At 35.6% G+C, this 26,995-nt stretch overlaps 2 protein-coding genes across 5 annotated transcripts in view; both read left to right on the top strand.

Moving 5' to 3' along the window:
* LOC146001468 (zinc finger and BTB domain-containing protein 8A-like) overlaps nt 1–12,399 on the top strand; it is a 212,921-nt gene extending 200,522 nt beyond the window's left edge. The window contains exons 6-7 of one of the 4 annotated variants that reach the window (XM_083138835.1): nt 7,928–8,156; nt 12,132–12,219. In XM_083138835.1, coding sequence (XP_082994961.1) covers nt 7,928–8,130 — 203 coding nt within the window. In that variant the 3' untranslated portion in view covers nt 8,131–8,156; nt 12,132–12,219. Of the gene's footprint in view, nt 1–4,416; nt 5,625–7,927; nt 8,157–12,131 lie in introns of those variants that run through there. The other 3 variants (XM_083138830.1, XM_083138834.1, XM_083138831.1) reach the window with 3 other exon arrangements.
* A 5,373-nt stretch (nt 12,400–17,772) lies between these two features.
* Nucleotides 17,773–26,995, top strand: part of LOC146001144 (uncharacterized) — a 32,423-nt gene continuing 23,200 nt past the window's right edge. Inside the window, exons 1-3 of the mRNA XM_083138436.1 lie at nt 17,773–17,998; nt 22,608–22,785; nt 26,084–26,230. Coding sequence (XP_082994562.1) covers nt 17,825–17,998; nt 22,608–22,785; nt 26,084–26,230 — 499 coding nt within the window. The 5' untranslated portion in view covers nt 17,773–17,824. The remainder of the gene's footprint in view (nt 17,999–22,607; nt 22,786–26,083; nt 26,231–26,995) is intronic.

Here is a 26,995-nt window from a genome sequence, read left to right as displayed (position 1 = left end):
AATGTTCCTAAGTGATTTATTGGCTTTTTGGTCAAATTAATGTCTTCGTCTTTCCATTGAATTTTACTTGCGCTAGACCCAGATGCATGGACGTCTGCAGGATTTTTCCAGGGAGGAGCAAGCAGGGTATTTTTTTTCCAGGTGGGCAAAGAAGCCATATGTCCACCATAGTAACACTGCTTCAGTCTGAAAATATCATGTTCCTTCAACTCACTAATACATAACATAAATCACTGTGACTGAGATGAAATTATGTGTGAAATATATACTTTTTACGTGGACATTCATTTTCCAGGGGGTCCCCTTTCTGGATGCTCATGCCCAGATGTGGTTCTCTGCTTATTAGTGCTTTTGTTTTGATTTTGAACCCCACAGTGTGGAAAATGAACATTAATGATATTGGGTTTCTCACCTTGGATCAAACTGGGGTCATTCATAGGGTTACCAGACGTCCGGATTTTCCCTGACATGTCCTACATTTTAGCCTTATGTCCGGCATCCGGGAGGAATTTGAAAAATATTATAAATGTCCTACATTTTGAGCATCACATAATATTAATTAGGAAAATATGTAACAGAAAAAATCATGCAAGTTACAAGTCTATGGACTGTGCTTCCAAACTCAATAGTAAAATATATTTCGATTCAGTCATTGGCCAAAAAGAAAAAGTTTGTCCTGCTATTAACCAAACGGGAAAACGGAAGCAATTAATGAACAAAGTTTTGGGACCACATTCTGATAACGTCACTGTTCAATGCCTGAGTAGAATTTTTGCCTTAGGGTTTATACTGATGGAACAAGGTGTTGTTATTCAATATTCAATATAATTTGATTGTAAAGCAGGGGTATATAGAGCGAAGTTATTCAGGGTGTCTGCCAGTCAAGAAAGTCGTGGAAGTCAAGAAAAGGTAAAGAAATCAACAAGAAGTCAATTAAAAGGCAATAAAGTATTCTTGTGGTCAAGAATTTTTACTATCATAATGACTGATTGGTTGATTTAGTATATTTTACTTCACATTTCTCTGTCCCTCTGGCTAATCGCGAAGATGAGGATGAATGGTGGTAAGATAAAATGGATGAAGGGACAGTCACAAACATATAGGGACAACCGACACAAGCACCACATAAGATTATACTGGCTGTGTGTCCAGACGCCAAAGCCTCGCTTGTCTGCCAAACACAGTTCAGGATGCATTAACACGAGAAAGCAGATCTAATTCTCTTCTTAAATTCAGCATCAGTTTTCATCTTAACTGGCCCTTTGGTAGGGGTTTTCATTAAATAAATATTTATTTTCTTAATTACTAATTTCCAACTTTATCTAAGTAGGGGTCGAATAAATAAACGTTAAGAAAAACTGGAAAAAGGTCTAGAAAAGTCCAGAAAAAGTCAAGATTTCTGGATTTTGTTATTTTTGTAGACACACTGTTATTGAACTAAAAACTACCCAAGTTGAAACTTCTGGAACTATTTTAAATTACGGTAAATGCTGAATATTTGTTTGCCATTACAGGTCATAATTCAAATGTTGAGAGAGTACTTTCATTACAATCAGCACAACCGACTCACGAGAGAGATTATTTTTCCATAATGTCTGTAAAATATTTGGTACTGGTCCCTATAATTTCAAAGAGTTGACTGTCCACCCTAACATAAATAATAAATATAGTTTGACTAAACTTGAAATTTTAATAAGAATTGTCTCCTCTGAGAAGGACCACTTAAATCATGTAGTAAGAGGTTCATTGATTAGTATGATTACAAGTTTTGAAATTTTACATTTAAAAATTCATTAAGAAATCATTTTTTTGAAACTGAAAAGTGTCAATTTTCAACTACTTTCTAACGTGTTTAGAAATATGTATTATTTATTGGGAATGTTTTGTGTCCTACATTTTGACTTAATGTCCTACATTTTGGGTCAGCATGTCCTACATTTCCCTTACAGCGATCTGGTAACCCTAGTCATTCATCTTATTGATAATATTTTTTAATTATTTTTTTTCTGTAATTTAGTTAACCCTTAGGTGCCAAGCTGGTTCAGAACTTGACACCAGGTATTTTTGGACCATTTTTGAACAAGCAGCATTGTTGCATAGTGTGACTTAGATAATATTTGGGGAGATACATGTTTCGATTGCTACATATGCCTTGAAGTATATTATTAGTAATTTGTGAAAAGTAATTTAATTCTGCTATGTTTGTAGGGTTGATGAGGGGAAGTCATTCTTGAAGTGTCTAGCTTTCTTTTAATTTTTTTATTGGATTTTGTGAACATCATTGTTCTCCAGTTCTGGTATCTACAAGTAGTGTTCCTTTCCTGTTTGCTATCGGAAGCTTGAACTTTGCACTTCTTGAAAGGGTGGAGGGGGTAGTGGTGGGAAGGGGAAGGAGTCATGCTTCTGCCATTACTAGAGCCACATATTTATGGTAAAAAAGAGATCAAGATATCGGCACAAAAATTGGGCATATTTTGGGATCAAAAGCAGTAAATAGAATGGCATTTCAGTGTTAAAATGGTAAATAGAAACCTAAATTTGATTTAAAAACTATACTTATTTCACAAAATTAACATTTCACTTCTAATAGCTAATTTATATAGTTATCAGATTACTAAATTTATTCCTGTGTAAAGGAGTTTATTTTTTGCTTCTCAAATATTTACACCAGAATTAATTATTTTTATGCGATTTGCAACAGAATGAATCAATTTTCCATGATTTGCGTAACTCACAGTATAATTCAGATCTCAGAAGGTGTCCTATCGGTAAATAAACTCTCAATTTTGTGTTTAAGAGTTTATTTTTCATTTTGCAGTTCATTTCATGACAAAAGATGGTGTCAAAATGCACGTCACACCTTTCAAAAACATGAAAAATTAACATTACATTTTTTTTCCACATTTTGTGTTTTCGTAAAAAATAAATATGCATGCCCCTAGCCATTACTATAGACAGCAAAACTATATTGTAATATAATTAAGCCTTGTTTCCATATTGAAACCAATAAGTCGCTGACCAAGGCAGTTTATTAAGGTAAAAACACTTAACACGTAACGTTTCGACCCTGTAGCAGGGTCTTCCTCAGACGAAGAACTAAAAAAAAAAAAAAAAAAAAAAAAAAAAAAAAAAAAAAAAAAAAAAAAAAAAAATCTGAGGAAGACCCTGCTACAGGGTCGAAACGTTACGTGTTAAGTGTTTTTACCTTAATAAACTGCCTTGGTCAGCGACTTATTGGTTTCAAAACTATATGTTTTCATTGGTGCCGATTGTCAGCAGCTTGGAGAAAGGGAGACTGGAGTCACAAAAGAGCGAGAGGGGTCTGGGAAAGTGGAGCTATTTTTGACCATCTGACAACAAAGAAGTTCATGTATAGTTGCAGATGTAACTGACATAAAGATGTGTGTTCGTTTACTTTTGGAATTCTTTTTATTCCTCTGAAGTGCATAATTTTTGCAACGAGAGTGCCACAGATATCAGACAACATTCAGGTACTATTCTGAACCCTCATGTCACAGCATTGTCCAGATGGGAGCCAACCGAATTTGAAATGTTCATAACAAAAGTACGTTTTTTGACTTCTTTCCTCTTCTTCTTCTACTTGATAATTACAGTGGAACCTCGATTTTACATTTTTCAGGGGACCAAGCTGAAAAAACTTAAAATGTGGGAAAATGTAAAATCAAGGAAAATTGTATAACATTTTCTTATGTTAGGACCATCATGACTGATGAATACTGCAGGAAAATGTAAAATACATTAACATATAATCTGGGTTCCACTGTATTTTTCTTCCGGCCATAGGCTTATATAGCCTATCTGTACTGAACAAAACTTTGTAACTCTACCATTTATAGTTCCCGAGATATTAATTTTTACTTAAAACATAATGGAAGTTTAAAAATTCTGCTGAAAACGTCCTCGGCTTTTGCGCAAGTACAGTAAAAGCTCATTAATCCAGACTAATGGTGGGGGGGGGGGGAATAAGTTGACCGGTTTAATGAAAGTCCGGATTAACTGAAATAACCTAAAAGAACAGTAGAAAGTGCATTAAAACTCCATTTGTAGCAACAGAACGTGTTTATTATGGTGTATTTAAAAGGCATAGGCCTAAATACACTATACAGTACAGTACAAAGTCTGCGGGAAACAGAATTTCATCAGTGATTGACTGCCTTTTCTTTGGGAATTTCTCTTGTTGACTTCTAGCCACATTTAAAACTTTGCATTCTGCTTTTTTTTTTTGGCCTTTTGCCTGTCTGGATTAAGCGAAGTCCAGATTAACGAGGTTTTACTGTACCCTACAGACTCAGAGTTTAAAAGTTAATATTATGCATTACATTTGACTATACAGTAGACTAAATGTACTATTCTAATACATTGATCCTGAACGACTGTCTTTGCTTTTGTTTACAGAATTAACTTGGCAGAAAAACTTCACAGCTTCAAGACAAGATGAATCTTCATGCAATATTTGTGGAAAGATGTTTTCAAAGACTACATCCATGATTCGCCATATTGAATCAGCTCACATTACTGGAAATTATGAAAAATGTCCCCATTGTGGTAAAATGTATAAGAATAAATATGCAATGTGGGCACACCGCAGCAAGTATCATAAGCGATACTGAATAGCCAGTATACGTGTTTCTGCAAGTGAACTAAATTAGTTTGCATCACTTCTAATCATTATGTATTCCTACAGATGTATTCATATAGGTATTATTTTTGTATTTTTCTCTTTTCATTGTTGTTTGTTTGTTTGTTTCTTTCTTTGTGTTATCTGGTGACAAAAAGTGTATTTTTAACATCTCTATTTAACAAAAAAATTTAACAAGGATTTTTTTCTGAAAACTAGCACTCTTGCTAATGTATGTAAGAGAATTACGTAAGTAATAAGCATCATTGATAGGATGAGAATTTGTCAAATCAAAATTAATGAAATTGCCGATAATTATCTAGTTGCTGTAACTTTTGTCTATCTTTATGTAAACTTTAATAAAATATCAGTTATATTTCAAATCAGTATATAAGAAAAGCTTTGACAAGCACACAATATCTTTTTTTAGGCATAAGCAAAATATAGTTCTTCATATGCGAACTGTATTTTTGCTGTTTTTCAGGGTTGATTTAGTTAATAGCCATCTAAGTAAATAATATTAATTAATTTTCCAGACTTGACACTGACATTTGGGTGTTTTATTTTCGGTATTGAATTATATAATCTGCCAATTGAACAAGGCAACAATCAAAATATAAATCTCTTTTTGACTCAAGAAATGCAAACAACTTTGAAAAACACTACCATATGGTTAGGATGTAGTTAAAAACTGTTATTATATAAAATGCATGATAATTATTATTTATTTATTTTGTTCAAGCAATATATCACATTACTCACTGTGAAATTACGTATGGAATCTTCAAACGACAACCCATAACTACCACTAGATGTTATGGAAAGAAGAGACTCAAATATGTTGGCTATTCAGTGTCGTCACAGTGAAAGTATTATTTTCATGTGTAAAGATTGTACACATGTAAATGATATCTTAAGTATATTGAAGTTCATGGAAAGGATTTTGTGATGGCAAACCTTTTAGCATGTTCATTCATCATGCCAAACATTTTTCATGCGCCATATTCTCTATAATCCTCACAAAACTGTAATGTTTTTATCAAAATTATGAGCAATAAAATTTCATCCTACTGAAATGTGTTTTTATTATTTTTTTGTCACGATATTTAGTTTTAAAAATAATTATGGGTACATCCAACAGCAAAAGCAATAGCAGGTGAATTGTTCAACATCATTGTCAATTCAGTCTCTTTTCCACAATGTGATGATCATGAATTCAAATAGGAATGCCAATTAGCAGTAGACAGCACTGCTTCGCATCAACAGAAGCCGGCCCCTGTGGCAGAGTCGTTAGCACATCGCGCTATGATGCCAGGGGTCCCGGGTTCGAATCCTGGCCTGGGCATGGATGTTTGTGGGTGTCCATTCATCAATTTCATCATATCATCACTCATCCCCATCTTCGCAAATTAGCCAAAAGTTGCACAAGAAGCAAAGTAAAATAAAACAAGTCAATGAATCAATCAATGCATTAACAGAATTCCATTCCTTAAAAATACACAAGATGCGCAATAAAGAAAGGATGAAAGTAGTGATGCAATTTGCTTCTATTATCTTTGCTGTTGGATGTGCCATTATTTAATTTCAGGCATGATTCAATTCCCAATGGTTGCTATGTCTGTTGATGAGTATATTGATTTTTACTCAGAAATTTCAAGTTACTTGGATTCTTTGATACAGTGGTTGCAGTTTGTATCATATTCTGAAAGAGCCAGAGATGTTTATTATCAGATAAACTTCCGAAAGGGTTGTCATACCATTAATGTGAAGCAACTCACACAAGGATGCAGCAAGCATGAGAGATTTACATTACAATTATGTATGTGTATAATGTAATGTAACCGATAAATTCTAACATCCCAGAATTTTAAATTAGATATTATATGTTTTATGAGGTGTTTTGTTTGAGTTGGAGTTTTGTTTTTAAGACCACTTGTTTCACAGATAGCAAGGATGTATTTATGGCAGTGGGTTCAGGGGGTCCAGACCCCACTGAGTACTAAAATTAAATAATGAAAATTTAATTGTTTACCATTTATTGTACGATTGATTATTATAATTTCCTCTTAACTAATTGGAAGGCAAAGATTATATTGGAATCATATGTCTTTGAAGAACACTATCAAAGAGTTATGCTTGCATACTACTATTTATGATAATATGCATAAAATATTAATCAGGAACTTTACTTTTCTATAACTTGATCTAACATCCTTTTTCATTCAATATATATTCACTTCTTCATCTATTTGACATTAATTTATTCCCCAGGCACTTGTTTTTATGCAAATTATGCCGATCTTAACTACAGAGAAGCTAGATAATGAATATGTGCTGTTCTATCTCTATTCTTATTTGGTCTTTCTTACCTATTCATGTAATAATAATATAGTATTAATTAATTTAATCAAAATATATTTTTTTTATTATTATTCCTGAGACACTTTGTTCGGACCCCCTCCCCGAAATATATTTCTAGATATGTGCCTGACAGGTAGATTAATCAGAACTAGATCTATAGTTTACAGTTGGGTCCAAACCACCATGTGCCTCTGTCTAGTATAGAATCCAGGACTCCTTGCTTACAAGCTATGATATTACCACCACACCATCTCCTCGGGCCTGCCTTAATCAGATGAATAATAACAAGTATGCTAAATCTCACCTGATTAAGACTGTTTGAAACGGTTGAAATATTGTGGAAAAATCAAAGAAGTGCCAGAAATACCAATGAAAGGAAGTATTTTTACCATCAACATGTTGACACAAGGCATAAGCTATGCTTTTTTTTTAATTTCACAAATAAGGGAATTTAAACTTGCCACCATGCTCCTTGATGGCATAATAGTAATTGTAATCATCGGTTCAGTCCTCTGTGGAAGCATGGCAAATTGTGGGTCCAGAAGTTAAAGGAGAAATGTTTTTGCTACTAGTTTATTGGACAACATTGTTTGCAATTTACAGTATTTTTTTGCATGCACTGACTCTTGAACCAATGAAAAGTTGTACAAAATTGTGTGTATGTACTTATTTTTAACAGCACACTTAAGAAATTTGTAAAAAGATGTTCAACCATTTTCTGATTGTTCAGATTTAGGATAAAACAGAAAAACTCATCCATTTTTAGCTCATTCTAATCCAGATAATAGTAAGTTGATTATATTTAAACCACTTACTGTGATACAAGCATATACGTATATAATATTAAGTACAGAAATTCATACAGGGAATTAAAACAACTGTTAACAATATGTTAAAACAACTGACACAAAGTTGTTTCTTTTTCAGTCTCCACTCCAATGAAAGTGGGGAGACCATGTGGAATTTGTGGAAAATGGATCAAACCTGGCACATCTATGCGCCGTCATATCAACGCAACTCACATGATGGGCAATGAAACTGAATGTCCATTTTGTGGCAAACTGTTCAAAAACAGGTACAGCATGTGGACACACAGAAGTATATATCATGGTGCTCAGCAGAAGTCATGAGTTTATGGGCAAATGATGCTTTTCAGGTGAATTGTTAACATGTTATTCCAATCCACTATTGGTAAGCTGTTGTAAATGCAATTCCTTGAGGAAAATAGTTTATTCGTGTTATAAAAATTACGAAACTTTAGCCTACATTAACTGATAGTATAACTTATTAGAGGCAAAACAGAGTAATCAGTACTCCATTGGTACTCTCATAAATATTGTGTATGGCAGGAAAAAAAGGAAAGTTTGTGAGATATGTGTTGAGAAAGCAAAATGTTATAAAATTTTCCTCAATTTTACATTTTCCGGCATTTTAAGTTTTTGCAGCTTGCTCCCCTTAAAAATGTATAATCAAGGATCAACCGTAGCTACTTTTAAAAGTAAGTAGCTGTAATTGTAACAGAATTACTGTTTTGTAATAGAAATAATGTTGTCAACAGTTACTTTACAACACTTGAAAATTTGTAAAGTGGGAAAGAGTTAAATTTTAAATAACTAAGGCAAGTAAGGTAGGCTTCGTAGTATGCTACATTTAGAACATCCACCTTTACTGCAACCATCATTTCTAATTGCATAAAAGACTTGTGTGTTTAGGGTAGATTGCTGCATTCATTTAGAACGTGGTAGTCAAGCTAGAGAGAAGTAACTTTCAAACTCTTGTTGAGCTTGGAATGGAAGAGAAAGGAACAGATGCAAATGGAATTGATGCTATCACAATCCCACCTCAGATTTTTAGAGCCAAGAGACCTGGGCACAAGGCCGTATTTAGGGGATGAGGTCCAGACCTCCCCTCCCTGAAAGACCTACTAAGTACAATAATGAAATAATAAAATAACTACAATTAAGTAATGAAAATATGCTTGTTGTTTAATCGAGGGTTATTTATTTCTGTCAAACTTATTGGAAGGCAAAGATTATATTGAGGTCATACGACTTTGAATGACAGTACCAAAGAAGATTTATGCAAGATTTATTACTACTTATAATAATATACATAAAATATTACAGGAACTTTACTTATCGTCAACTGGATCTAACATCCTTTTTTTTTTTATATTCAATAAATATTCAATTCTTTGTATATTTGACATTTAGTACAAGTACTGAAAACAGGGAAATAAAATTAAACCTTCATGTAAACTTGTAGGACCAACACCCACCGACTTTTTCTGTAATTTGATTATGTTTGTTGCGTGTGTGTTTATGTTTTACGTGTATTTTTTTTACTTAGTGTGTATGTATTTTTGTTTTTATTTTTTATGTTTTTGCATCTTTCTCTTTTATTTTTTCTTGTGTTTTTTTTTTGTATCTTAATGTTCTTAGCTTTTATATATTTCATTTCTTGGTATCTTAATGTTTTAATTTTTATATATTTCACAAACAGGTACAAAAATCAATTTATAAAATGTAAAGTAGAGATGGTTAAGTGGAAGAAAAGGCTTGTCTTAACTTCGCCATCCAAAACAAGGAATAAATAAATAAAATAAAATTAATTAATTTCCTTGCCAGGGCAGTCGTTTTTTTTTAGAAATTTTGCCGATCTTAACTACACGTAAGCTAGATAATGAATATGCACTGTTGTATCACTATTCTTGTACTGTCCATTTACCTATTAATGTAATAAAAATGTAATATTAATTAATTTAATATAGCTAATTATAATTATTTTAGTTTAAAATTATTATTTTTATTATTATTTTGAGAGACACTTGGTTGGTTTGGATCCCCCCCAAAACATGTTTCTAGATACGTTCCTGCCTGGGTGATATCACTGCTGACTCTTTGTTCCATTTTTTTTTACTTGTAATAATTAAATATATAAGTCTTACATTATGTACCAAAAGCAAATAAAACTCATGTAAGTTTGTAAACTATTTATTTTATTACAATAAACCATCAGTAATTGTTAGGGGTGTTTGCAAGAAAATATCCAGCAGAAAGTTAAGTAATTGTAACTTGCTTTTTAAAACCAAGTTGCTGTATCTGTAACTCAATTACTTTTAAAAAGTAACTTTCTGGACGTCGGTTCCATGTCTGCATCGAGTATAAGTGGGTTTCATGTGACGTCAGGATGCACACAGCTGCCATGTTTGCGGCAAATTTTATTTGTCACTTGCAAGGAAATATCCATCATAGAGTGTTCGTTACATCTGCACCAGCTCCACGTTAGTTCTAAATCACGAATGTGTGTGTTAGTATATCCAGCATGCCCATTTGAACTCCATGTGATTACAAGAACTGGCCTCAATCATTGCTGCTTGAAGCCACAATGCAACAGTTTGTGATGTAGGTGATACACACCTATAGGCATGTGGTTCTGGTGTTGCATTGCTATTCTTTAGTGAATTGATGGTAGCCTTTCATATTGAATTTTTAACAATAGTTAGATATATTCAGTGTTGTGTGTTGGATGTGACCTTTTCTCGATACATAATCATGAATTTAATACCATTCTTGAATGAAGAGAACTCAGATAAATCTCTGATAATAAATTAAATGCATATTAATTAGAGGAGGCAGAACCAAGTATTATGTTGACTAACCAACTTTTACCAATATAATGATGTTGGTAGATATTTGTGATTATTATATTGTTCCAGTTTCATTTGAAAGGGTTTGTTATGAATGAAAATTGTGATTATCAAATTATTCTTGTTGAAAGTATTCCATTATTGTTGTTAACTCAATACATGGTCAAATTGCACTACATTTTCTTTTGACATTATTTTAGAAATTGACATAGGATTATTGTTAATAAATCTTGTTATTAGAATTCCAGTACTTGTATATGAATATTTAATTGTGTATACAGTATTACATACTCCCTCCGTTCCATAATATGGTATAGAAACAGGATGAATGCCCTTATTTATTATGCATGCACATCTGATTAGTGGTCGGATATGATTGGGTGTGCAGTAGTTAAGTGATCCTTCATCCAGTCAGACGTTCACTATGCAGAGCGTACTACAAGCCGTGCAAAGGAAACAGATACGGAGCTGAGTATGGACGTCAGTCAAGTGGGCACCCGTTGTGGCGTTCCAGGATGAGGAAACACACCAGTAACCGAGGCAAATGTGAGTAGAAACACCAAAGCAAAACAATTAACAGCCGAATGTTGTAGTGCCATTCTACAATTCCTACTCCAATTCAAGGGAAATGGTACCTTAAAGAAGGGTGCCATTAAGACAGCTGCAATGAAATTCAAGGTAACATCTTTAACTATTTCACTCATTTGGCATCGTGCTAAGGCACAGTATGGCCAAGGGATATTAAATGCTGATGTTAGGAGCATGAAGAAGGTGAAGTGCAGGTGCAAGGGCAAGGACTATTCTGTTCAATTCAACAGAATCAAAGACACCCCTCTGTATAAACATGGAACAATTAGATCTTTGGCTTCTGCTATTGGAATCCTGCAAACAACTCTATTTAGGTATTTGAAAGAAGGAACAACATTACCATATGTTGTCACATAACTTTACCATGTATTGTTCGCAAATGTGTCTCTATTTCCAGCAAAATGTGGAATAAAATGCATTATTATGAGTATGAAATTGTAAACCACATTCTAGTCTATACCTAACATACAGCCTAACCCTCTAATGCTTTACAATGTAACATATCTATACCATATTGTGGAACAATATTCAAATTTAACATATCTATACCATATTGTGGAACAACATAAAAGGCCTGTTTCTATACCATATTGTGGAACGGAGGGAGTATAATGAACCTCTAGATAGCTCAGCATATTCCCAGTTATTAACTTTCTTTTGTTTGAAAACATCGAAATTTGCGTTTCATGTAAAGTAATGGATGATATTCAGTGAACAACTTCCCCCACAATTCATTGCATGAAATCACGCTCCACCACCATATTTTGGGCAAACAAATCAGCTCCTGCATTTGGGTAAGCATTGTGGATATGATCTTTGCTGAAGTATATAATATTGATATGTCTTTAGACTAAGATATAAGAAAACTAACATATTTTCATTCTTTCTTTTCAGAAATGCAAGAACCTCTTATAGCTGGAGACTGTTTCCTCTGCCATGTATGCAACAACACTTTCAAATCAATACCTGTATTGAAACGTCATATTGAAGCTAAACATAGCAATCAAGAAAATGTGTATTCTTGTTTCATATGCAACAAATTATTCAGGACAAAATGGAGTTTAGCAACACATAACAGTCGCCTCCATAAATCAATTACTTCCGCATCAAATATGTTTAACTAAAATTGAAACCATCAGCTCTGGTTACATCATTTATTATTTGTGTTACTTTTCTTATATATTGACAAATATATAACGAATGGACTTGATTATTCATGTTTACTACAAATATTTGAAAAAGAAAAATTGACAAAGTTTGAAACTAAGGAAAACATAGTTTAGAAATAAATTGTCATGCTCTGCTTGATTGCATGATTGGGGTTGCTAAATTTTCAGTTATTGTGTATGTAATTGTAGTTACACCTATAAATAAATACATGCAGAATTATTTCAAACCTTATTTACTTTTTTACTTTATGTATGCCTTCCATGCCTACAGAACTAAAGTATCAAGAATGACACAAGAGTACAAGTTAAGTCCGTCAAGTTTAAAAAAAAATAAAAAAATATTGCCCTGCATTCAAGATGAACACTGTAAGTAATGTACCTGATGTAAGTAATAGACTTTCATTTCCAACTTAGCAGTGGCTATTGTGGAAATATTTTTCGTGCATAAGACCGATACTTGACAATTACGTATGAGTAATGTAACTAGGGAAATTCTTACATTCCTGAAAGTGAATGACACTTGGTGTGAAGTGTGGGTTATGAAGAATGATAAAGATTAAGGGACATATTTATAGACTTAAAACCCCTAAAATAGGTAGGGAAATAGGCACCAAAAATGAAAATATGCATTATAAAATATAAAATCCATCAAAGTAGGCAGTAAACATGAACTTGTACGTAATTTCAATTTTCTTTCGTTACTTTCACAGTTATTTGCACAAAGAAAATAGAATGTGCATTATACACCCAATTTTCATTTTTATCCATTTAAAACATCAAAATACACAAATGAATTTATAGTATGCTTTAAAAATGCATCTCTGTGAAGGAAAAAAGCTGAATTAATGTGAGAAAATACCCCATCTCCAACTTATAACTTAGAGAAAGTATTTCTTCATAATAGATTTACACTTTCAATGCCAGAGCAAGGCAATCATGAAGAATGTGGACACCAATAGTCACTGGTGCAGGAACAAGAAGGGGAGGGGGATAAAGAAGTACATTGTACTCCCAATTTTTGGGTGGGAGTAAAGTACTCCCCTAAATCCTTTTACCCAAATTGTACCCCTTGTACCCTCTTCCAATAATTTGACAGGTGAAAGATGTTTTCATTCAGAGAATCTCATTTGTAGTAGCTAAATGCAAAAAAAGTTTTTTGTCTGTATTATCTTACTTCCAAAACAGTTCAAACCACTGTGAATCTATTATATTACAATAGTTAACTCACTTGATCTGTGCTCTTAGAAGAAGCCTTAATAGGGGAAGAAACTGTTTAAGATTTGTGCAAAACAATGGAATGAAGTCTCTAGCTTATCTGTTCCTGAATTGCACATATTTTTAAAACTTGCTAAGACCAACTTGAAAATACCCACAGAATTAGTAAAAAAAAATATATTTTGTGAATATTATTATTATTATTTTACATTGGCGGTTCAAAGTTATGCAAATTGTATTTTAGAAATTAAGAGCTATGTGCCCTGTTCTAAAATACTAGAATGACCCATGTTTAGACTGACTGATTAACCTACCTACCTACCTACTTCCTTGTGTACTTACTTGTTGATTTCTTTACTTTTTCTTGGCTTTCATAACTTTCCTGATTGGTACACATCCTGCCATTATACGGGGGTAGATCATTAAGTATCGCACAACATCTTTTTTAGAACAAAAGTTTAATAGGTAAGTCAACATAAATTATACACAATGAAACCACATCTTTTAGCTACTTTTCGACATAGAAGCCAAGTCTTTCAATACATTTTCCCCATTGTGGCACTAGTTTCAATATACCCTGTTCATAGAACTCTGTCATTTGGGAATACAGCCATCTACGCACAACCGATTGCACTTATTCATCGGAATTGAAGCATTGGCCACGTAGGAATATCGCATACTGTACCGTACAAAATGTTGAACCGCTCTGACAAGGTTCTCAGATGGATCTGCCGGTCGTTGAGAATTGCCTGCTCAATGGCTGTAACATTCCGTTCTGTTGCAGCTGTTACTGGTCGCCTGAAATGCGATGAGTCAACAAGGTTCACACGGCCTCCTTGAAAGAATATGCACCACCTGGAAATGTTGCTACGGTCCAAACAGTCTTCCCCATACCCGCCCAACATTTCCCTGAGAATTTCACTAGGGTTTTGTCCTTTCGCCCACAAAAAACAAACTACAGCTCTTTGCTCTTCACACGTTGATGACAATAACATGTGCGCCATTTTTGCTAAGTAGTTCTGCCGCAAGAGTTATACCTGATCAAACAAATGATGTATCTAGCGCAAAGTTCAAACTATACATCTGTAAAATTTCAACGTCACAGCCACAATAACATCGTGGGAAGAAATTGTTATGCGATACATAATAATCCACCCTTCTATTTAACATTAGCTGTCTATTCATCCTTTTCACTCTGTTACTAAGAATCAGTGGTGTAGCGTTATAGTACGCCTGTATTCCCGGCGTTCCCAGATTTAAAATTTCAAAAATGCGTAAATGCTGTAAATATAAAGTAAAACTTGACTAATCTCATATATGTTTGACCGTCATGGCATTATAATAGCTATTTTTCATGATCCGCTTGTAACGCTCCACTAACAGCACTCATTCTAGCATTTTTTTTTCAATGCCTTTCCTGCCTGGATGCCGTGCAGGTTCGGCGTAAAGAACTCTATATTCCTTGCTGTCTATCTGGAGGGAAAGCTAGGATCTCTACAGCACACGCGCAAATGCTCTCTTGTACGCCAGCATACAGATCAGAGGGCTATGGTGATTGGTTCATGTGACCCTTCCTGCCTTCTGAAGCAGACGACAGCGGTAGAATTCCTACCCCATTCTTCACGCTCATGCCACTCGTGCTATGTGATGCTACAATATGCAATGTTGGCTGACGTAACTTTACCAAACTCAAGTATACCACTTCATAATGGCCACTGCATTGTATAGTTTATTGCACAAACAGCGATGTGCATTGAAAACTAAAAGATCAACACAGTTTTTGTCAAATAAGTTGGTGAAGTCCTTGTGGTAGAAGTTCAGCCTGTGGCTGCTCTACCACTTAACCTGCAAAACTATTCTTTTTATTATTATTATTATTATTTTTCATTAGTATCTGTCAATGGAAATGTTTAGCATTCATTTGAAAACTCTTAACATCGAATGATCTCTGGTAAAGGAAAAAAGGTAAAGTGTTCCCCTGTGCTTAGCACCACGCCATGAAGGCATATAGGGGGTGTGGGGGTAATGCCCCACACTTTCTTGATCCGGTCGTGAGTGGGGGTGATGTGATCAGCATCACGCCCCTGACCGCCTTTACCCCCCAGGGTTTCCCCCAGGTACCCATGTTATTCGACGCTGGGTAGGCGCCGGGGCCGCTTCCACCGTTAGAAAAGTTCCCGGATTTGAACCGGCCGGGGATCGAACCTGGGACCTTTAGCATGGTAGTCAGACGCGTTACCGACAAAATTATTTTAAAATGTTTATCAACATTCTCAAGATGTAATAAACAGTGGTCTGAATTACTAATCAGCACTGTTACGTCAGTTGAGTGTACTATAGTTGGATCATCCACCCACCTCCATGTCAGAGTGTTTTGCACAGCGAGCCAAGACAACAGAGGTCCCTGGTTTGAATCCCGGCGTGAGCACGGGTGTTCTTTGTGAGTGTCCCTTCATCAATATCATCACTCATATTCATATTCACGATTAACCAAAAGTGGTAGAAAAGCGAAGTAAAATAAACCAAATCAATCAGAAGTTGGATCACCAACAACAATGACCTCTACTGTTATTCAGAGGCGCTTGTGATACAGGTAGGTTTCTTAATGACTTGCGTCATGCAGAAAGGTATAACAACAAGGTATATAACACCAGAGTTCAAAACATTTGTGGCTTAGTGAGGCATCTCATTTTCTAGCTAAAACATGCATGGATGATGTTTTATTGAAAACCCAGCTGAATACCTAATATCTTGTTAAAATATTACTATATGTGTAATAAACATCATGTTGATCACTTGCAATGTAATATGTCTTCCAGCCACCAGAGGGTTCTGTGGGTCGATAATGAATATGCACAAGCTTATGGGAAAAGAGTCTCATCCTACAATAAATAGTTCTTGGAAAATGTACATGGCACATCTCCAATTCACAGAACTGTTTTTTTTTTAATATCTATTCTGCATGTTACTGCTTAATTTTTCTCATTATTGCATGTAATTATATATATTAAATGACTGTGTATTGAGATTTAACAACCTGTTGTTTGAGAAGTTATTTCCAATGATAGTTTGACACATGAATGAACTGATTATGAATTCAATCTTAGATATTAAAATATGTGCTTATGTTGTTGGGTTCTCATTAATTACAGTTGCTTATGGAAAAAAGATAAGTGATCATAACCATGGTGTTGTAGGTAAGTGGGAATGTACTATCTTGGGTAAGACTCTAGTTTACATCCTTTTCCTAAGGAATACGTGTCATATATCGTTGGAAAGCTTATTGTATAAGGAATTCAACAACATAAATCCCAAAGCGAGAAAAAATTTCCTGGAGGAGTAAATCGAGAAAACCGATGTTGTCTGTATATGCATAATTGAACGTACTGAGGAATTTTTTCGATGATGAAGAACATATTTAGGGGTGAAATGATTGCTAATGGAACCTAACCTAACCTCGTAGGCATACCTCGTCCCCGTGAATGGTTAGTGGGGCTATCGTGAACAGAAAGTGTAAAAGGAAAAAGGTACTTACCCGAAGAGATATCGGCTGCCGCACCACGAAAGCACACCGCGAATGCAAAGAAGCAATCACCATTCAGATAAGGACGTAAAGTAGAGTCTAGCCCTATCTTGCTTAGAACTCCATTCATTTTAATCTACTAAACAGGTAACAGGTAACATAATGTTGTACGTAACCTTCAATTTGCATAATTATGTGTAAACATTCCATTTCCAGGTGAGATTCATTCAAAGAGTAGAAATTCATTTTAATCCCAAGGGGTCCCAGATTCAATTCAAATCTACTTTATGTTCAAACAGGATAATCGAGACTTGACCTACAGTTAAAGGTGGTATTTGGACCACCCCAAGTAACCAAAAGTGGTTGGCCCAACCGTACTGAAAATGGTTGGCGAAATGTAAGAACATACCACTGGGCAACGGCAATTTTGCCCACATTTATTTCCTTCAATAGTTTCTGGAAACGTTTTCTATCTACCACATGTGCTTACATAAACATAATACCAGCATATGTTATCCTTAAACTTTCAAAAGAAATATAGGACTGTCCTAAATTACCTTAGGCATTGGATTATATACTCTGAATGCTTTCTTTAATTTTTGGTGTTTATATATTTTGTTACAGATATAACTAAGCTTTGTAGAGACGATCAAACGTATGGGTTTTTCCTCACGTATGGCATGGGAAGTTCTGATTCTGTTGTCCTTCTAGCATCTCCAAAGGAATCTAAACCTGCAAGCTGCTTGATTAGATTCTTGACAGAGGAGGGATACTACTTATTTATTGTTGCCGAATTCCCCAATAACACAGCAGACAGAAGACCATGTTATAGAGGCAACAACACTTCCATTATGGTAAGATTCAGCTCCATGTGTCAACAAGTTACTCCATTGGAAATGGAAAATATGCTTACGTCCTTTTCTTTACGCATGTAAATATTTATATTTAATAGTAGGGATGGCAACACGATAAGGCTCTCCTAAATACTCAGGATTTTGTGTGAATTATTGGCTCCAGGAATTATGCATGAATTTTTCTCCGTAGACATGAAAAATTGCAACTTTTATTAATCCAAATCCTATTGAGTTTATACATATTTATAAATGCCCTGAGGTAAGTTTTTTTTTCAAGATTTAGCTTTAATTGAGGACTAAAAGTGGTAAATGTTGTAAGTGTCAAAAGCAAAGATGTTGGGAAATCGCATCGTTCCGCACATCAGCCTGTAAGATCGTTCATGCTAGTGACCTCTTTGCACGCACTTTGAACTACTTAGAGGGCTACCAGCCACTTTTCACGTTTACCACATTATAAAGCATGGCACATTTCACAGTTTAACGTGGAAAACGGTGTTTGAATTATTTTGACACTTACATCGTTTACCAATTTTAGTCTTCAATTTTTATCAACGAAGGAAAATAAAGCTGCAATTTTTCGTAGATTAGAATGTTCCGTAACATTTGTGACTTCTGTTTGTAGATGTTTCGAGTCTGAGTATATGTGCCTAATGTAAATTAAATATTTTAAGTATATACACCATTTAATTGAATTGAAGTAGAATTTTTGATACGTTGGTATCGCACAGACATTACATTGTTAATATATTTGTGTTTTTGAATTTGAATTTGAATTTAAAAATTTGGGTGCGTCAGCACTAAGGCTATTTTGCACCCGTCACATTATATACGGGGTCCAGCCCCTTATCGTTACAAATAACAACTCTAACATTGCAGAACTAAAATCATAAAATATTAAAATCTTCTGACGTTCGTTAAAAGCTGAGGCTGTAAAGGGGCACTCAGCACACATAAGGACAAAAGAACAGGACAATACAAACAAAATTATACTGGCCATGGGGCCAGTCGCCAGAGCCTCGTTAGTCTTCAGTCCAGGGTGTACTACGTGGAAGTGAGGTTGACATTTGGGTGTACTACGTGGAAGGTCGCCCCTTACACCCCTAATATATTTGTGTGGGGGTGGTGAGAGGTGGTAATACGTTAAGTTGAAATAAAATATCTGGTTGTACCCTTGAATTTTTGGAAAGTTCGCCTTGAAATCCAGGAATTATACTTAAATTTTATCATGGTGCTAGAGTGGCCTCCTGTAAATGTCTGCCTCTTTCTTGGTCCTGGTCTCATCTTGAGTCTAGAAATACATAGTTTGTACAACATACAGAGTGTGTCACACTGCGTATAGATGTCATTTAGGCCAACAACTTTTTCTTAATTTTTGATGGTGCAAACATAGATGCTGATGGAAATAAACAAACATGCCAAATGAGGGTTCACTCTGTGCACTCCCAGGTACCCTCCAATGGGTTCAAAATCACTTACCGGCTCATTTCGTTCGGTTTCGTAGTGTGACGCTGATAGTGCAATTTATTATTTTTTTCAAACAATTGTCTGTTACAAAGTTACAAATGTACTCTGTATGTAGGTGAAATTCAAGTTATTGTTTTTTACATGTGCAAACAGTATTTAAAATTATGTTTAAAGTGATACTTATGGTGTTCCAAAAATAAAATAACTTAGTTCCAAGTTACTGCTTACTAAAAATCCAGAGGTTTTAGTGATTTATTTCTCACCTTTTTTAGAGGGCAGGTAAGCGACACTTTCTCATACTCAGATCTCATATATAACACTCACATGAGTTAAGCTGGCTACCCACTGGAATGGAGGCAAAATGAAGAAACCAACGGAGCAGAGACTCATTTAGGTGAGATGCAGGTTGGACTCCATCCCTTCTGCAGAAAAGCATTCACTATGTATGTACTTGCAACAGACCAATTAGACACATGCAGCTTGTCACTCCACAGGGTTGTAGTCAAAGGATCCCAGGTTCGATACCCGGTGGAGGCACATAGTGGTTCGGATCCCACTTTAAACTGTAGGTTCAGTCTCAATTAGCCCTACTGTGCATAAAGTGGAGTTAAAACACCAACTCAATCAATCACTCCAGCCAAGAAAGTCTTGAAAGTCAAGAAAAGTAAAGATTGATTTGTTATTTTTAGTCCACTTTATGCACAGGAAGGCTAATCGGTACTGGACCTACAGTTTAAAGTGGGATCGAAACCACTGTGACATGTACCTACACTGGATATCGAACCTGGGACCTCTTGATTACAAGGTGACAACCTTACCACTACACCATCCGGGAGGCCCTCAAGAAAAGTAAAGAAATCAACAAGTAGGTCAAGAAGTCAAGAATTTTTGTTATCACAATGATTGCTTGATTTAGTTCATTTTACTTCACTTTTCTGCCCCTTTTGGCTAATTGTATAAATGGGGATGAATGGTGATAAGTAGGAGGAGGCCCGTAGCTAGAGGGGGGGCAACTGCAACCCTGAGAGCCTACTTTGCCCCCCTGTGAAAAATACAGAACACATTCCTACCTGGAATTCTCACTAATCTTTACAATTATATCATGTGTTACTCTAGCAACATAACAAAAACACTTATTGATTTTGTGATTTAGTAGGGTGTATGGGATTCTGTATAATGTCGTATCAGGATTGGGAGGAGACATTCCAGTCCAGATTCAGACTTCGGGAAATGATTTTGCAATTTTCAGTATCTAGAACAGTTGTGACAGTTTGAGTAGTCTTGTATTAAATGTGCCTAATGTGTTTGGATGTTTTTCTTGGATCTGTTGCTATGAACTTTGAACTGCGTAAATTTTTGTTTCCCAAGTCTACCTTTTGATAATAGTGATTCATGTGGAAGTAAGAGGGAGTGGATATTCGATTTTTGTTACTTAGCGTTGCATTACTGCCACTTCTAGCTAATCGCATGATGACGTGAAATTGATGAAGAGATACTCATAAACAGTGCTGCAACCACAGGGGGCAGGGCACATTCCCCCCCCCCCTCCCTGACCTTGGACGAAAGTCCATTCTATGGGAAGCAAACATTGAAGTAAAAAAAAAAGACTAGGAGAATCTAAGAATAGCAGAACAATTGGGTACTCATGATGAAATTAGTTTCTATGTGTTCCTTGCATTTTTCTTCCAGACGGCCAAGGACACTTCCAAGGGACACAGAGGGGCAATTGCCCCCCTCGATTTCAAATTTTATACAAATAAAAATACATTTCGTAAAATTTTCTTGCTTGCTCTGCTGTTCTTATAGTCCAAGTTCAGAGCCATAGCTATGGGGCGGCAGGAGTTGGCCCTGGGAGCCAAACAATCTATATGAAAAAAAAAATTAAAGAGAATACCATGGCACCCCGTAAAATTATTTGCACCCTATTAAAACAATTTCTTTCTATGAAACTTAATATGAAATATTAATGATGACACTGTAATCCAAGAAGTTATTGATCAATGAAGGGATTCCTATTTGTTTGTCAGGTGTTAAAACGTATTTCAACTATAATATAATACAATTCACACAATATTTTGCAAAATGGTTAATGTAACCAGTAGGCAAACATTGTCTGTAGTGATGCAAGAGTCTCCCCTTTGAAGGAAATAGAGTCTGTGGGGGACTAAAGGACCCATGTTTTAATGTTTTAGCAAGTACAAAAAAATGTATTACAAATTTTTACACAAGTCATCAAAGTGTAGATAATATGTAACCATTATTATTTAATTAATTCGATTTTTCTTGCATAACACAACACAATGGTGTTGTTGGATTCTCGTTAGATTCCTTTGTGCGTAAAAATCTTGCATACTGGAAACTAGAGGGAATCATTATGAAGCATGATTTATAAATAGCTCTCTTAATCAGTTCTGCAGAGAGCCCCAAAGTTATTGGTGCATATTAATCATCTATTAACATTATCGACCTGTAAATATCAAGTAGATAAAGTCCCTATTAGCCTACCTAGGTATTTGTGTTAAACTTCATATTCTTTGGCAATCTGGAAAGGTCATTATCGAAATGTTGCTATTTGATGTTGCTCGAAGTTTTTTTTGTTTGTTGCAGTATCTGTTACTTATCTCTTTTGGGGGAGATAGCAAGTGCCTCTGTGTACCCTGCTATATCTGCCAATGCGACACAATATATTAAAAATTTGACCCCTCTAGTATTGACTTCGCCTCCCAACCCCCTCCCTACAAAGAATTCCTGGCTACGGGCCTGAGTAGGACCCAGGACTTTATGTTATAACATATTTTCGAATACTGGGTTGAGATCTTTACATATCTGATGAAAATCAGCTGAAATAGACAAATTTGATAAGGTATATTTTGACAGATTTTAGCAACTTATCATTTTTACAACGTATTTCTTCAATTTTCTTGTAATAAGACATATTTCTGTATAAGTTTGTAATTGTCTTGCATATATGGAAGAAGTCTACTTCTGTTGCTGGCACTGGGCTAGCACCGCTCCGAAGCGAATAGTTTCATCATTTCTCTTCGTTTTCCCTCCACTTCAGTGGGCACCCCAGCGTTACAAGAAGAATTCATTTATATTGCATCCTACTGGCACAATTTTTTTTTCAAATTTTCATTGCCTGCAGGTGCACGATACCGGCTTGTTTCGGTTAAAGGGCCGAGACGTATGTGCCGAAATTAGTCTTCGACAGGAGCTGGAGAATTCAAACATATTTCTTCACATTTGCCGAGTAGGTCACTCTTGGATGGTGATCAACCTCACTTTTCCCGAGGTATTGAAGGTGACTGTTACAGCTGCACGAGGTAAGTGTGATGCACTGCAGAAAACACACACACACACACTTGAGCGCTCACCGAAAATTTTCCAGGGTGCAGGGGTTAAATTAGAAAGGTTGTGTTCTCAAGTTGGATATATTGGTGTCATGTTTACATTGTTATCAGAAGAAGTAAATATTTTAAAGGAAGGAGAAAAGAAACAATAAAGAATGAAAGAATAGAAAATAAAATGTACAGAGATGAACAGAGAAAAGAAATAAAGAAGGCAGAGACACTCATATACAGTAAGACCTTGTTAATCCAGACCCCGATAAGCTGGACATCACTTAATCCATAGGCGTAGCTAGAACTTTATATTTGGGTGTGCACAAAAAAAAAAATGAGGTCTTGTACCTTTTTAATAGCATATTTTGCAACACAATCACTTGGCTCTTTAACTGCACTGATGTTTGTAAAGGAATATAAATTCACTAAATGACAGTGTTGAAAATTTCTGAATATATGTAGTAGAAAAAAATCAAATTGCATAGAAATTACACACACACACAAAATGTTCATAAATGTTACAAACAAATACATCAAAATACATGTCATCTATAACAAGAGACGTCTGTCAAAAGGTACAATGTTCTTAAACTCATCAATAACTTCATTTACATCAATAAACTAAGCTTTTTCCTGTTCCACAAATAGCAAGAGCAGGGCTTCCAATCTATCCTGCTTCTGAGTTGCTCTTAATTTAGTTTTAACTTGAGTAAGCTTGGAGAAAGCTCTCTCACACGTGCAGCTTGTGGCAGGTATAGAAGAAAGGCGCTGCAGTACAGAGTAGAATGCAGTAAATATCTTTTCTCCAATGACATAAAAAAATCAAAAATCTATAGACACCCGTTTCATCAGCGATAATGCACACGTTTTTACCAAGTAATGACATTTTCAACTTCTTACAAACTGACGCTTATTTTCTCTCTTATTGAAATATCTGTATTTAATTCTCTTTGATATAGCAGCCCATTAGGGTGTGCCTAGGCACACCCGGCACACCCCGTAGCTACACCTATGACTTAATAAGGACAGGCAAAAGGCCAAAATAAGCAGAATGCAAGGTTTTAAATGTGGCTAGAAGTCAACAAGACAACTTCCCAAAGAAATGGCAGTCAACCACTGATGAAATTTTCTTTCCCGCAGACTTTGTACTGTACGTTATAGTGTATTTAGGACTATGGCCTTTAAATACACCATAATAGACATGTTTTGTTGCTATAAACAGAGTTTTAATGCACTTTCTACTGTTCTTTTAGGTTATTTCAGTTAATCCGGACTTTCGTTAAACAGGTCAACTTATCCCCCCATTAGTCCGGATTAACGACTGTACTTGTATATCATATATAGTATATATAAAATATATATAAATAGATACAGTGCTCAAAGTATAATGTGGGACTAGTCTTTTGGCTAGCTGAGAGGGATGCTTCTATATTTTAACTGGGGAACAATTAAACAGATGGAGGATGCTTTGAGTAATTTTAACTGGCATTTCCTGCATCCCCTTCCACTTTTCAACCTCTTGGGTTAATGGTGACGATGAGAATGAATGATGTACTGTTGACATGGATGAGCAGAAAACACTGACAAATCCATACCTTACCCAGGGTTTGAACCTTGCCTTGGACCCTGTATTAGTAGCGCACTTTGACTTCCATATCTATTACTTTTCATTTTTGGAACTCCTGTAGCTAATACAGTAGCTAGAAAGCAGTAACTTTAATCTAAGATGGATGGATGTCTCTTTCCCACAAATTAGAAAATATTAATTTGTTCTTTAAGAAAAAATAATTTTCTCTTTCCCTCTAACATCGCCACTTGGCAGGGACTAAAATACAGCTGCATTGTATGTTAAGGAGAATTTCACACCAAGGCAACAAGCGACACACAATAGATGCCACTTGGTAATGAACAAAGCAGCACTAACGTTTCACACTGTTGTGGTATGACAGGTCCCACAAACCTGCGTTCGATTGGAGAAATCTCAAGCATTGCTTGTCACTTCAGTGTGAATTCTCCCTTAGACCTCCGTGATCCATATAAGTCAACACTTGAAGTGGAAAATGTTGGCTGGGGGGATGTTTGCTCGAGCCTTGGGGTTAGTTGGGGGATGCTTCTATGGTTTAACTTGGTGGCAATGAGATAGCTGGAGGGATGCTTTGCTAATATTTTGCTAGCTGGGGGGATACCATCCCCCTGGACCCCCCTCGCTTCGAGCACTGATATCAGTAAAGTATAAGGAAAGAAAACAAAGAAACTGAATTTATGAAATTGCTTTCAATATTCTCACAGGATCCATTATAATCACTCTTTTAATCCCATACCCGGTTGATGTTAACTGTATTACAGAATGAGTATTTTGGGACCAAACATCAATTTGGGAAAACCATGGAATCATATAATACCTAGCCAGGTTCGATTCCCAACATGGGTTATCTCACGTGCTATTTCCAACAATGTCCTTATTTAAAGTAGTTCTGGAACTCATCTAGCCTCTAATTGATGGATACCTGGGAAACCCTAGAGAGAGGTGCAAGCTGCCAAGATGTGGTGCTGATCACATCACTTGTGATATGATCGCAATCGAGAATATGTGGCATCCAACCTCTCCACTGCCTATGTGGCTTCATGGTACATGGGATCCATAAGTATTGCTCAGCAAATTGTCCATGACTATTTTCGTTGGTTTTTATCTTCACCCTACGTATTCTTAAGGACTGTATTTGTACGTATACTGGTTCAAAGGTTGTAAGCAGCTTGTTTGGTGGTTTGTGTCAGATTTGAAGCTCTCATTGCATAACACAAAGGGAGTAAACATGGTGATGGGCAATTTGCTTGATAATACTTATGGATCCCACTGTACAGTGAATGCACAGGGAATATATTTACCTTTCCCTTTGCTTTTAACTATAAACGTTTTTTCATATACTTATAAGAAAAATATATATTCCAACAAAACATTGTAAGGCATTATCTTGTGTCAAACTGACATAAATTTAACATTTATATTGAAATAAAAAGAATAAGAAAATATGCTATCATTATAAAACAAATCATATATATTTTTATATTTCTGTTAATGGCCAGAATTTCCCTAACTACCAAAATTTCCCCTTACACTGGATTAGACAAAACAGGAATTACCATTTTACCTAAAATGACAACATTATCTTGTGCTGATAAGCTATTAGGTGACACGGGAATACATGAGTTTTAATAGTAGGTTTACAAATTATATTTGTAGTAAAATTATTATTATTGTTGTTGTTTGTACTTGTTTCAGATTATTCTCAATACTGCGCTGACGACGGAGAATTAATGTGTGAATCTAGAAACCTGAAGACATGCATGGCGCTAGAAACAAAATGCAATGGTCATTTGAATTGTGGTGTGCCTGATAAGTATGACGAAGACCCTCAATTATGCAAAGGTAATCAAAACCCAAATATTTTTAAAAATTATCATTATGGAAAACATTACATTATGGGGCCTTGTCTTACTTTTACTCAGGGTTTGCCATGATTGAATTATTTAATTTACTTATTTTACATCGTATTTCTGCCAGTCATGGCTAATTTCTAGATGTGGATGAATGGTGACAAGATGGATAGATGAAGGGACACTCGCAAACATATATGGGCAGATCACAAAATAAGTCCCATTGAGGATTATACTGGCCACGGGCAGACTTCAGAGCCTTGCTAGTCTGCAAAATGCAGTCAGGATGTATTATGTGGAAGTGAGGTTGACAATGCAGAGTCTTGATTGCAGTCAGGGTGTACTATGTGGAAGTGCGGTTGGCATTTGAGAGTCTTGATTGCAGTCAGGGTGTACTATGTGGAAGAGAGGTTGGCATTTGAGAGTCTTGTTGCGGTCAGGGTGTACTATGTGGAAGTGAGGTTGGCAATTGAGAGTCTTGATTTCAGTCAGGGTGTACTATATAGAAGTGAGGTTGGCATTTGAGAGTCTTGATTGCACTCAGGGTGTACTACATGGAAGTGAGGTTGGCAATTGAGAGTCTTGATTGCAGTCAGGGTGTACTATGTCGAAGTGAGGTTGGCAATGCAGAGTCTTGATTGCAGTCAGGGTGTACTATGTGGAAGTGAGGTTGGCAATTGAGAGTCTTGATTGCAGTCAGGGTGTACTATGTGGAAGTGAGGTTGGCAATTGAGAGTCTTGATTGCAGTCAGGGTGT

Source organism: Lepisma saccharinum, chromosome 17 (genome assembly GCF_977018435.1).
Source record: "Lepisma saccharinum chromosome 17, izLepSacc3.1, whole genome shotgun sequence".
NCBI lineage: Eukaryota > Metazoa > Arthropoda > Insecta > Zygentoma > Lepismatidae > Lepisma > Lepisma saccharinum.
Note: the sequence above shows the minus strand (reverse complement) of the source record. Positions and strands in the feature narration are given on the sequence as shown.